Source organism: Cucurbita moschata, unplaced genomic scaffold (genome assembly GCF_002738365.1).
Source record: "Cucurbita moschata cultivar Rifu unplaced genomic scaffold, Cmos_1.0 Cmo_Scf00039, whole genome shotgun sequence".
NCBI classification, from domain to species: Eukaryota; Viridiplantae; Streptophyta; class Magnoliopsida; order Cucurbitales; family Cucurbitaceae; genus Cucurbita; species Cucurbita moschata.
In genome coordinates, this window is record NW_019268555.1 from 1,951,776 (window position 1) to 1,965,397 (window position 13,622).

Genomic DNA, 13,622 nt, shown 5'->3' on the forward strand with positions numbered 1-13,622 from the left:
CTTGAATTTCTTGTGTGTGTCTTAACAATAGCTGCCAAGTGAGTCAAAACTCTTAAGAGATTTGTGAAGGAGTTTTGAGTAAGTGATGAGGGTTGGTCATGGAAGAGAGATTTGGGGATAAGGGATGTGAAAGTTCATTGGAGAGAAGTTCTAATAGGGTAGTAGGATTATGGATTATTTTAGGAGTTATTTGACACTTACAACGTGGACACAAAATTGGATAACTAAAAAATCACAACTCAATTTTGTTCTAAAACTCAGATACTAATTTAAGTTCTAATTTATTTATTAGGCCTTTATTGCATATCATAATTTATACTTTTTTGGTTTTCATATAATTTGGGCTCCAGCTTTATCAAATGCCATGCATAAATAAGTCTATTTTTATATAAATAAAATACTTACACCCTAGTTTTTATTTTTGTCTATGACATCGACTTCCAATACCACCCTGAGAAGGCCAACGTGGTCGTTGATGCCCTAAGTAGGAAAACGACCCATTTGTCGACTTTAATCACTAGAGAGCCCCGAGTACAGACAGAACTCAAGCAAGTTGGGACAGCAGTGGTAGTGGCAGTGGAAGGAATTACAACACACTTCAACAATGGATCATCGATGCTCAAGTAGGAGATCCCAGGTTAGATAAAACACTTAATGAGTTTGTGGCAGGAACCCGCTGATGGTTTCTCCAAATCATCTGATGGTGGATTACTATGCCAAGGACATTTATGCGTGTTGGTAATGAAAGAATTAAAAAATGAGATCCTAACCAAGGCGCATAAGTCTCCGTTCTCCATGCACCCTGGTGGTATTAACATGTATCAAGATTTAAAACAACACTTTTGGTGGCATAGTATGAAGAAAGATATAGCAGAGTTTGTAAGTAAATGCATAGAATGCTAGTAGGTCAACACCTAGACAAAACCCTTTAGTGTGCCGGAATGGAAATGAGAGAAAATAGCTATGGATTTCATAGTAAGATTGCTAAGGATGTTTAAGGGATACATAGTCATATGGGTAATTGTGGACAAATTGATTAAGTCAGTGCACCTCCCAAGTAAAGCTACCTATACAATGGATAATTGGGCACTATTATACATGAAGGAAATTGTTAGGTTACATGATTCGAGGTCCATGCTTTATGTGAGCATTTTGGTGCGGTCTTCAAAAGGCGTTACGTACTCACCTTGATTTCAGTACAATTTTTCTTGCATAGACAGACGATCAAACAAAACATTTAAACTAGATCCTAGAAGATATGTTACGTGTTGTGTGTTAGACATCTTAGGTAGTTGGGACTCGAAGTTGCACCTTATGGAATTTGCCTACAACAATAGTTTTTAGGCAACTATTGGCATGACACCATATGAGGCTTTATATAAAAAACAGTGCAGGTCCCCATTATGTTAAAGCAAAGTAAGGAAACGAGAATTGATGGGTCTCGAATTAGTTCAAGTTACCAATGAAGCGGTGCAAAAGATCAGGACGAGAATGTGCACTGCTTAGAGTAGATAGAAGAGCTATACGGATGTAAGTCATAGGAGCTTGGAATTTGAGGTGGGCAATATGGTGTTTTTGAAGGTGGCTCCAATGAAGGGTGTTTTAAGGTTTTGCGTAAGGGAAAGTTGAGCCCACGTTTCATCGGACCTTTCAAGATCTTAGATCGGATCAGACCCGTGGCGTACAAAATAGCCTTACCACTGTCTCTCTCAAGTGCACAACGTGTTTCATGTGTTCTTATTTCGTAAGTATTTGACGAATTCAACGCATGTGATAGACTATGAGTCCTTGGAGGTGGCCGAAAACTTGGTTATGAAGAAAGGCCCGTAAGGATCTTGGCTCGTTAGATAAAAACTTTACGCATTAGGAACATCGCTTTTGTCAAAGCGTTGCGGAGAAACCAACAAATAGAGGAAGCTAAGTGGGAATGGGGGATGACATAATTTGAAGGTGTTAAGGATAGTTGACCGTTCACTATAAGGCAAATATCTAGATATTTGCCTTACATTACGGGTTACCATATTTGCCCTCTTATTAAAGGCAAATATATTGCATTCATTTATTATTCTTTCCTTTTATTACTATTTTCATAATATTTGTAATTTACCATATTTCTGTATTCTGAAAATGATTATAAATAAGAGAACTCTCACCCCCATTTAGGTGTGGTGATTCAGCAAACATTCACATGGTATTAGAGCCCTTTCGGTTTAGCAACCCTGATCCTTTCTTCTCTATGGCTTCCGAATCTTCTTATCATCTTCTTCCTTTCAATACTCTAATCCATATGATCACCATCAAACTTTCTTCCTCCAATTATCTTCTTTGGAAAAGCCAACTTCTCCCTCTCCTTGAGAGTCAAGATATGTTGGGCTATGTCGATGGAACTATGGTTCCACCACCTCGCTTTGAATTAGAAACCTCTTCAACACTCAACCTCAAATATTTGGCATGGAGAGCAGCCGATCAACGACTTCTCTGTCTCCTGCTCTCCTCTCTCACTGAGGAAGCCATGGCTGTTGTCGTTGGTCTCCCTACTGCACGTGATGTTTGGCTTGCGTTGGAAACTACGTTCAGCCATCAGTCGAAAGCTCGTGAACTGAGACTCAAGGATGACTTGCAGTTGATGAAACGTGGCACCAAACCTGTTGCTGAGTATGCCCGTGCCTTCAAAAAAATTTGTGACCAACTTCATGCCATTGGCAGACCGGTCGAGGACATTGATAAAGTGCACTGGTTCCTTCGTGGACTCGGCACCGAATTTTCAGCTTTTTCTACTGCTCAGATGGCTCTTACCTCTATCCCCTGTTTTGCAGATTTAGTCTCTAAAGCTGAAAGTTTTGAGTTGTTTCAGCTCTCCCTTGAGTCCTCTAACTCCACTCCTACAACATTCACAGTCACTAATCGTGTTCGCACCCATGGAAGCCACCCTGCTTCCTTTACCAACCAGCGAGGTCGTTCTTATTCTCACAAAAACAACTCTTCTAATCGAGGACGAACCCACTCAAGTCAAGGTCGTCGACCACCTCACTGCCAAATATGCCACAAAGAGGGCCATTATGCTGACCGCTGCAACCAACGGTATGTTCGACCTGATTCTTCTCATGCTCACCTTGCTGAAGCCTTTAACACGTCATGTTCTATTGCTGGACCCGATACTGCTGATTGGTTTCTGGACACTGGAGCTTCGGCCCATATGACTGCCGACCCATCTATTTTGGATCAGTCTAAAAATTACACGGGTAAGGACTCTGTGATTGTAGGAAACGGTGCATCCCTACCCATTACCCACACCGGTACTCTTTCTCCTGTTCCAAATATTCACTTGTTAGATGTCTTGGTTGTCCCTCACCTCACTAAAAATCTTCTTTCCATAAGTAAATTAACGTCTGATTTTCCTCTCTCCGTTACATTTACTAATAATCTTATTACTATCCAGAATCGTCAAACAGGAAGGGTGGTGGCAACCGGTAAAAGAGATGGAGGGCTATATGTGCTGGAGCGCGGCAACTCTGCTTTTATTTCAGCCCTTAGAAACAAATCTTTACGTGCTTCATATGATTTATGGCATGCTCGTCTAGGTCATGTGAATCATTCTGTTATTTCTTTTTTAAATAGAAAAGGTCATCTTTCTCTTACGTCTTTATTGCCTTCTCCATCATTATGTAATACCTGTCAGCTTGCGAAAAGCCATCGATTGCCTTATTCCCGCAATGAACGTAGATCGTCTCATGTGTTAGATCTTATTCATTGTGATCTTTGGGGTCCTTCTCCCGTCAAATCAAATTCGGGTTTCCTTTATTATGTTATTTTTATTGATGATTATTCTCGATTCACTTGGTTTTACCCTTTAATATTTAAATCTGATTTTTTTGATATTTTTCTTCAATTTCAAAAATTTGTGGAAAATCAATATTCTTCTCGTATCAAGGTATTTCAAAGCGATGGTGGTACCGAATTTACTAGTACTTGTTTCAAAACTCATTTACGTAATTCTGGCATCCACCATCAACTCTCTTGTCCATATACACCTGCTCAAAATGGTCGTGCTGAGAGAAAACATCGTCATGTGACTGAGACTGGCTTGGCCCTTCTCTTTCACTCTCATCTTTCTTCTCGTTTTTGGGTTGACGCCTTCAGCACTGCAGCTTATATTATCAACCGGTTGCCTACTCCACTTCTTGGAGGTAAGTCACCCTTTGAACTCCTTTATGGCTACACTCCACATTATGACAATTTTCATCCCTTTGGTTGTTGTGTTTATCCTTATTTGCGTGATTATATGCCTAACAAGCTTTCTCCCCGCAGCATTCCTTGTATTTTTTTGGGTTATAGTCCTGCTCATAAAGGGTTTCGCTGTCTTGATCCGGCCACCACTAAGCTATATATCACCTGTCATGCTCAATTTGATGAAACCCATTTTCCTGCTATCCCTAGCTCCCAGACCCAACCTCTTTTCTCTATTCCTATTTCAAATTTCTTAGAACCACATTTTCATCATATTGATTCATCCCCCCCTACCACTTCATCACCGCAAACTCCTCGATCCAGTTCATCCCTGTGTGATATTTGTTCTGACCTTGTAGATGAGTCTGTGCAGGTTGATACTTCTCTTGCAGGTTCCACTTTGCCACCCTCGACTTCTAATTCGACCTCTATTGAACCTCCTGTTGATTTCTCTTCTTTGGGCACTCATCCTATGATCACACGAGCCAAAGCTGGTATATTCAAGACTCGTCATCCAGCAAATCTTGGTATTTTGGGCTCATCTGGACTTCTTTCTGCTCTTCTTGCATCCACTGAGCCAAAAGGATTCAAATCTGCGGCTAAGAATCCTGCTTGGGTGGCTGCCATGGATGAAGAAATTCGAGCATTACAACAAAATGATACTTGGACTTTGGTTCCTCGCCCTGCCAACACCAACATCGTGGGCTCTAAATGGATGTTTCGTATTAAATATTTGCCTGATGGATCTGTCGAGCGTTTCAAGGCTCGTCTTGTTGCCAAAGGTTATACTCAGGTTCCTGGTCTTGACTACACTGACACTTTCAGTCCGGTTGTCAAAGCTACCACTGTCCGTGTTGTGCTTTCTATTGCAGTCACAAATAAATGGCCTCTTCGACAACTTGATGTCAAGAATGCTTTTCTCAATGGAACTCTTATTGAACGTGTTCATATGGAACAACCTCCTGGGTATATTGATCCTCGATTTCCCACTCATGTTTGTCTATTAAAGAAAGCCCTCTATGGTTTAAAGCAAGCTTCTTGTGCTTGGTTTCAGCGTTTTAGCTCATTTCTTCTCACACTTGGGTTTTCTTGCAGTCGCGCTGACACGTCCCTTTTTGTCTTTCATCAGCAATCTAACATTATCTATTTGCTTCTTTATGTTGATGACATTATTGTTACCGGCAACAACTCATCTCTTATTGACAGCTTTACTCGCAAGCTTCATTCTGAGTTTGCTACCAAAGATTTGGGTTCTCTCAGTTACTTTCTTGGTCTTGAAGCTTCACCCACTCCTGATGGTCTCTTTATTAGTTAGTTAAAATATGCTCGAGATATTCTTACTCGTGCTCAGTTGCTCGATAGCAAACCAGTTCACACTCCCATGGTTGTTTCTCAACACCTGACTGTTGATGGTTCTCCTCTCTCTGATCCTACTCTCTACAGACCTCTTGTTGGTGCCCTTCAGTACTTGACTATTACGCGTCCAGATATTGCCTATGCTGTCAATTCTGTCAGTCAATTCTTGCATGCCCCTACTGCAGATCACTTTCTTGCTGTCAAACGTATTCTTCGCTATGTCAAAGGAACACTCCACTTTGGTCTTACCTTTCGTCCATCCACTGTTCCTAGTACGCTAGTCGCTTATTCGGATGCTGACTGGGCTGGTTGTCCCGATACTCGTCGTTCTACATCCGGCTATTCTATTTATCTTGGTAACAATCTGGTTTCTTGGAGTGCCAAAAAGCAACCTACTGTCTCACGCTCCAGCTGTGAATCTGAGTATCGTGCTCTTGCCACAACCGCTGCTGAACTTCTTTGGGTTACGCATCTTTTGCATGACCTCAAGGTCCCTATTTCAAAGCAGCCCTTACTCTTATGTGACAACAAAAGTGCTATTTTTTTGAGCTCTAATCCCGTTTCTCACAAGCGGGCCAAACATGTTGAACTAGATTATCATTTCCTTTGAGAACTTGTTATCGCTGGCAAACTTCGCACACAATATGTACCCTCTCATCTCCAAGTTGCTGACATCTTCACAAAGAGTATTTCTCGACCTCTCTTTGAATTTTTCAGATCCAAGCTTTACGTTCGTTCAAATCCGACGCTTAGCTTGCGGGGAGGTGTTAAGGATAGTTGACCGTTCACTATAAGGCAAATATCTAGATATTTGCCTTACATTACGGGTTACCATATTTGCCCTCTTATTAAAGGCAAATATATTGCATTCATTTATTATTCTTTCCTTTTATTACTATTTCCATAATATTTGTAATTTACCATATTTCTGTATCCTGAAAATGATTATAAATAAGAGAACTCTCACCCCCATTTAGGTGTGGTGATTCAGCAAACATTCACAGAAGGTACAAGAAATGGTAAGGCGACGAAAATCCTTCCTATTTGTGAGCGTATCGAGACGGAAAACACGATGGGGGCTTGCAGTATTGTTGTGTGAGTGAAGAGTAGACGAGTGGTGACCATAATCGAGCGTGTCTAATAAGAAAGGGAGAAGGCTTCGTGACACTTCTAGACTATCGAGTTGAGGCGACAAAGTCCACGTGTCGAGGATTGACCTGGAAGTTGATTCAGACGACCCCATAATCATCAAACCAAGCCGCCCACTAATGCCTTCGGCCCAAAAGAGGAAATCAACCCAGTTGGAACGCGACCCATGTCTCTAATAAACCCAACCCAAAGTCTGTGCTTCCACTCGAGCAATGACTTGCGCTCCATAGCCCCGGACGTGCCAGGCGCATGCTCCATTCCCAGCCGCAACTTGTCCGTTGGTGCACTCCTTGGCTTGACTCTGGTGGCTTGGAAAGAGCTTATACCACTCAGTATACAATTTTATATCGTTTCTTATGTTTTGCACCCTTCTAAAGTTGTTTTTGACCTTATTAAGTGAATTTGAGGTTAAACTCCTATTTACTCAATTATATATATTAAGAGTAATCACTATGTTTTGGGATAAATATTAAGAGTAATTACTATGTTTAACTACACTATGTTAATAATATGTCCTAAGAATGTAATATGGGTATGTATATGTTGATTTAAACGTCGAAGGACAATCTTAGAGCAACTATAAAACAGTTAGGGACTCCCGCCAAGGCCTAACAAGTAAGTGACCTTACTGTTGGAGTTGCAAGAATTATATGATTTATGATGACACATGCCCCGTGGCACCTGCATGCGTCATAATGTTATGCTATGTTTAGTGTGCTATGTAATGACGTATGATGTCGTGTTATATATCTATATGTGATATCTATTCTGCCAAGATATGAATGAAATGAAACACTATGTATGTCATGCTACATTTTGCCATGTAAAGCTATGTGATGGATTATGTGAGGATATAAGATGAAAGTCATGATGATTACTATGTATACATGACACATATATGTACTATGTCATGGATGAAAGGAAGAAGGAAATGATTTTGATGTTATGCTATGATTTTAAACAATGGGGATCTCATGCATTTATGTATGTCATATGCATCAGGATACTTCCCCGTTATGTTATGTTAGTACGGACGTGTGCCTTCGATATTTATGTTTGTCAAGATATCATGCATGTCTTTCCCTTCCGTGGCATCCAACAACACATTAGCGCATTGAGCCCCACCAATTCAGCCCTAGGAGGTACGTAGACGAGCTCGCTTGGTGGGTCCATGTGCACATGCGTGGGCTGTGTTGGGAAAGTATTACACATCCAACCCTACCTGAAACTGGAAAGAGCTCAACGTCATGATATGTTGTTTTAAATGATAAGTTCTATCACGTATGTGTGTGTTTGCATCACTATGAGGTTACTTGCGGAGTTTTTTTTTTCACGTGCTACCCTTATTTTTTTAAGTAAAGGTAAAGTGCCCCTGCACGGATGACGATGGATGTTGGAATGACCATAGAAACTAAGATAGAACAATAGTATGCCTTGTTTTCAATTAGTAGTTTTATAGGTGCCTTTTATTTTCGTACTCAAACATTTGGTTGAGGTTTTATTTTGACGATGTTATTTCGATTTCTTGTTTTAAACTAAACGTACAAGTCCATGACTTTGTTTGTAATGTTTTATTTAAATTTGTGCATATATTATTAAAGGCATGCATGTAGTAACTCCTCTGACTTAGCCCAAAAAAAAAAATTATAATAATAGGCACTACAAGTATCTTGTCTTTTTAAATGCTATGTCTCATTGAACATAGTAATTTTTGTTTAATTATAAAAGTTGTGCCATATCGTGTTTGAAATGCATGTTGTATTGTTCAATTTAATTTAAATGTAACACGAGAGTTTTAAAATTTTATAAATTATTGTGTATTTTCAAATATTCCACGTGACAGTTAGTGGCACAAGTCTCTCGAAAAGCGAGTTGCTTAACATTTGATTTTGTTTAATTTCCAATAAAATCAAAGTCAATTTCATCGATTACTGAATGAACCATTCATTCCTAACTTACATTATTTACGTAAAGAAAATAGCATGCAAATTTTCTAGATTCTTATATATATATATATATACATATATATATATATATACATATATATATATATGCATATATATATATATACATATATATATATATGCATATATATATATATACATATATATATATATACATGGGAAAGTGCGGTTTGCAACAAATCAATAGTTGAGTGACTAACTCGTGAAATCAGATAAGGAAATAGAGTCAACGGTTACAAATATGTGAATTCGATTATTTCTTTTTCTATTGATTTTGAATTCCAATGTCTATCTTAAGTAAGAAGACTAGCTTTTCTTATCGAGAAAAAGAGATTAATTCAAGCCAGCAAAGGACTAAGTTAGGGGACAAGAAAGGTAAAAAAGATAGAAAAGACCTAAAAATAATGTCTCTAAAACCGTTTCAAGACACTAAAAAACCTGAACTATACCCATATGGAAGAATATAGTTTAAGCTTGGTACCCATAGTAAACGAATTTTCTGATGTCTTCCTAGAGGATTTACCAGGAGTTCCTCCTTCACGAGCCATAAGCTTTGGGTGTGAACCAACCTGTGGGTCCATACTCGCACGTGTGTACCGTGTATAAGTAAATTAAATAGACATCCAATTGTCCATTTAGGATAGTTGTTGTAGGAAAATAGACTCTTATGGTAGGTCCAATTCATGAAATTGCATGTGTTTGCATTTAACCCCGAAATAGACGGGTCCAAAACTTTTTATTCACATTTTTAAATAAATATTTTAATAGGAGATCATCATTTAAATAATCTATAATGAAAAGAAAAATGTGTGGATTAATGAATGAAAGTAAAAAATTGATGTAAGGTTTATTTACATTTATTAATCATTTTTTGAAATATGGTTAATGTTGATATGATTTGTGGTTAATAACACTTTACCTCAACCACCATGTTGTTAACAGAGTTTAAATTAATATATTTATCCTTTAAAAACAGAATCAAAATTTATATTTATTAAACAACATATACTATATTTTACATTAAATTATTTTTGAATTAATTTTATTTGCAAAAACAAAAAATAATCGCCGTTGCCGGAGATCGAACCCAGGTCACCCGCGTGACAGGCAGGAATACTTACCACTAACTACAACAACCTGTTTAAGATATGAGGACATGTTAGATTAATTATAGCTTTTATCTCAAAGCTCTTGGCGGGTATCGAACTCGGGCCACCCGACAGTTTCAGAAAATTTATCTTGGAAGTAACGAAGCACATCCGAAAGCACAAGTACACGAAATTAATGAGTTTTTGGTGTTTATTTTTGTAATTTGGTTGTTAAATTTGTAAACATGAATTGGTGAACATGGTTAAAGAAGCACTCCAACGGGATAAACTGAGGTAGATGATCCAACGGTTACAAAATATGTTTTAAAATTCACTTCATTTATCTATGGTCAGTCATTCTTATTCTTTTAAAAGTCAAATGTCACAGTAATTATTAAATTAAATATATATATATATATATATTTTGCTTGAATGATGTAATATGACATACTGTGACTCTTCTTAAACAATCATTTCTTGATTATGATTTATACATGAATTTAAACGGTTTTGAAGCAAAAACATTTTGTATTTTTTGTTTTTGTGTTGGTGGGAAAGAGGAGGTGAAAGTTTTTTTTTTAAGGATTCTTTACTTTTAATCCATCTTTTTTTCACCCGTGTAGAATAAATTATTTTAAATATGAGTTTAATCACAGTTCTAATGTCTATTATAGCTTTTAAATCAATATTTAGTTAGGTGAGAAGATTCTCCATTATTGCTTTTGAATTTCAACATCTATGGTATATTTTTAACCAATTAATTAACAAGTACTCATGGTATTCAGTCTTATGATAATGTTAAACTATGAATGTTAGGATTTGTACTTGTTGTTGACGAACAATTTGTTTGTTTGAATGATTATAGATTGATTTGAGTTTATTTTTGAAATTTTAATATTTTTTTTTAATCTAAGATTGTATCGAATATTTATGAATTGTGGATGAATAAAAGTTTATAAAAAAAATTTTAAGGACAAGACAACTCAACCCGAAAATTTTTGGGTTGGGCTATTAATCCAACCAACTTGAACTTTTGGGTTGGTCCAAAAATTCCATCCACCCAATCCAAACCGACCCATTTACCCCCTATTAAACACTAATTGCTTCAAAGCATATAAGACATGTTGATGCTTTTGAATGGATTAGTCTCTCACAATTACAGATGATTACATGGAGAAGAAACACGATTGAAACTAGGGGTGTACACTAAATCCGACAACTCGAAAATTCAAACCGTCCCAGTTCATATTATAAGAGTTGAGTTAGATCAGGTTAATTTTCTCGAACTGAATAAGTTTAAATCTACTTTTGGGTTCGTTAGATAAATTTTTAAATTGACCAAAATCGAAATAAACCTTATTAAAATATAAGTGCATTAAATCTTTCTTAACATCTGGAGATTTGTTCTAAAATTGAAATAAGTAATTTTAATTTTAATTTATTTATTATCCCTTTGTTGCCATCTGTTTAAATTTTATATCACAGTTTACATATTTCTAAGTTTTTTTAGATAATGTAAGACTTCAAGTCCATCAAGTAAGTTATCTTTATTTAGTTTTTATTTTTATAATGCATAACTTTTTTAAATTAATTATTTTTACTAGGTTTGAATTTTAGAATATATCGCTCTATTTTTCTTGATTAATCAATTATTCAAAAAAATATTGACATTTATTTGTTTTTAGTTCTATGACACTATTAAACTATGTTACAATTAATTATTATCATCTTATTGTTTGGAAATATATGGATAAAAAATTTGTTTGTTTGAACCGCTGTGAATTGATTTGTATTTGTTTGTGAACTTTTTAATATTTTTTATTTAAGTTTTATGGAATGATTATGTATTGGGGATAAATAAATAAAAATTTAATTTTTTTCAATTAACTTTAACCACTCAACTCACCTAAAAAAAAAGTTGGTTAAGTTGCATATCCAACCAACAGAACTTAAAAAAGTTGGTTAAGTTGCATATCCAACCAACAGAACTTTTAATTAGTCCAAAAAATTCCCTCAATCTATTCTAATCCAACTCAACTCATGTACACCCCTAATTTACACACGGTAAAAGTGTTGTATATTCAAATTAAAAAATTAAAAGTTATTTTTAAAATAAAATATTTATGACATTCATTCAAAACTAAAGTGTACATATATATATATATATTATATTTTTTTAGTTAAAATGAATATATTTTTTTTAAATTAAAAATATTATTGAAATTTAAAAAAATTGAAATGTATTTTTGAGATGTAGTGAATAGTTTTATTAATTTAGGAAAAAAAAATTGCTGACTTGGCAAACCGAAATCTGAAAATGGATCGAAGTTCATCAGCATACAATTCCGACTCAGATCCGGTCTGAACCGGAGGCCGAAAAGCGTACAAAAGTACACCTGGCAAAACAACGAGATAATAAAACAGAGAAATTACTGAAGCGATGAAAGTGGGCCCCCACCACCAATAAATCAAGAATCTACCCCGTACGATAGTTCATCAATTAGGGAAGTACTGTATGTACTCAAATACTTGCGTTTCACGTGAATATTTCCCATCGCCATGCATTGTCATTGCAGTTCAATCCCACTCGCACTTCCCCACGCGCCCACTCCTCAATAAAATCTCTCTCTCCCTCTCTCTCTCAATGATTCTCCCCCTTTATTTTCCTCTCCGATGAAGAAGCAATACAGGAGAAGAGGAACGGTTCACCCATCGCCGCCAATCTCCGACCACCTCTCGTTTCTCCCCGCCGCCATCCTCACCCTCGCAGCGGCGCTCACCTCAGAGGACCGACAGGTCTTAGCCTACCTAATCTCCTCCGCCGACAAAAACTACTCCGGCCACCGCGGAAAGTGTAGCCAACAGAAACCCACTACCACCCCCAGCGCAAAGTTCGGTTCCGATCACTCTCCGGCATTCTCGTGCGGCTGTTTCCGGTGCTACACGAGGTACTGGGTCCGATGGGACTCGTCGCCGAATCGGGAAGTGATACACGAAATCATCGAGGCATATGAAGAAAAATTAGCGGAGACCCAAAAGGGAAAGAGGAATAGGAAGGAAAGGAAGAAGAGGAATGGAGGGAGGTTGATTGAAGAAAAGGGGAGGTTGACGGAGAGTGAAGGGGCAGGTGACGGCGGCGGCGGCGGGGAGGAAGCGGCGGAGAAAGGGGCGGTGAGGAAGATTGTGAAGTTTATAGGAGAAACAATCTGGGGAGGTTATTTTATGAGTTAGTTAATTAGGTGTAAATATAGTCCAATGCTTTGGGATGTACAAATTAATCAATATTTTGTTTCTTTTCATGAATTATGCAAATTCAAGTTCCAATTAAATATTTTCTTAATTTCTTTTTTCTTTTTTCATTTTTATATTTTATAAACAACCATATTCAATTCTGGTCCCCTTCGTCTCTCTGTATTGTTACCATGCACTCTAAAAGTTACTACTGAACAGGTCACTTTTTCAGTCCAAAAACTTTCAATTTCTGAAATTAATCCAACCAAACACCGTTCAGCCCCATCCAGATAAAATTCATTTGATTCACGCATATAACCCAACAATCGAATATAAATCTAATTAATTCAATAATCATATTTTTTTTATATTTCTTTTATAAATGTTAAGAATGTTCGGGCCATTTTTATAATTTTAAGTCATTATTTTTAATTATATATTTGTTTTAAATTTGTTAATATGGAGGAGTATTTAAAATAATACTTAAATGTTGTTTTCATAAAAATATAGAGTAAAAAAAGGAAAAGTAAAATATTAGAGATGATGTGTAGTTTTAAAAGTGGGAGAGAAGAGAAAAAGGAAATAGAAATGATGGCGACATGTCGGA

General features: G+C 36.8%; 1 protein-coding gene across 1 annotated transcript; it reads left to right on the forward strand.

The window, feature by feature from the left end:
* The first annotated feature begins 12,413 nt into the window (after window positions 1–12,413).
* Window positions 12,414–13,132, forward strand: LOC111432628. Its single transcript, XM_023069574.1, has one exon. It carries the CDS (start codon window positions 12,458–12,460, stop codon window positions 13,013–13,015), a length of 558 nt encoding a protein of 185 aa, XP_022925342.1. The 5' UTR covers window positions 12,414–12,457; the 3' UTR covers window positions 13,016–13,132.
* The last annotated feature ends 490 nt before the right edge of the window (window positions 13,133–13,622 follow it).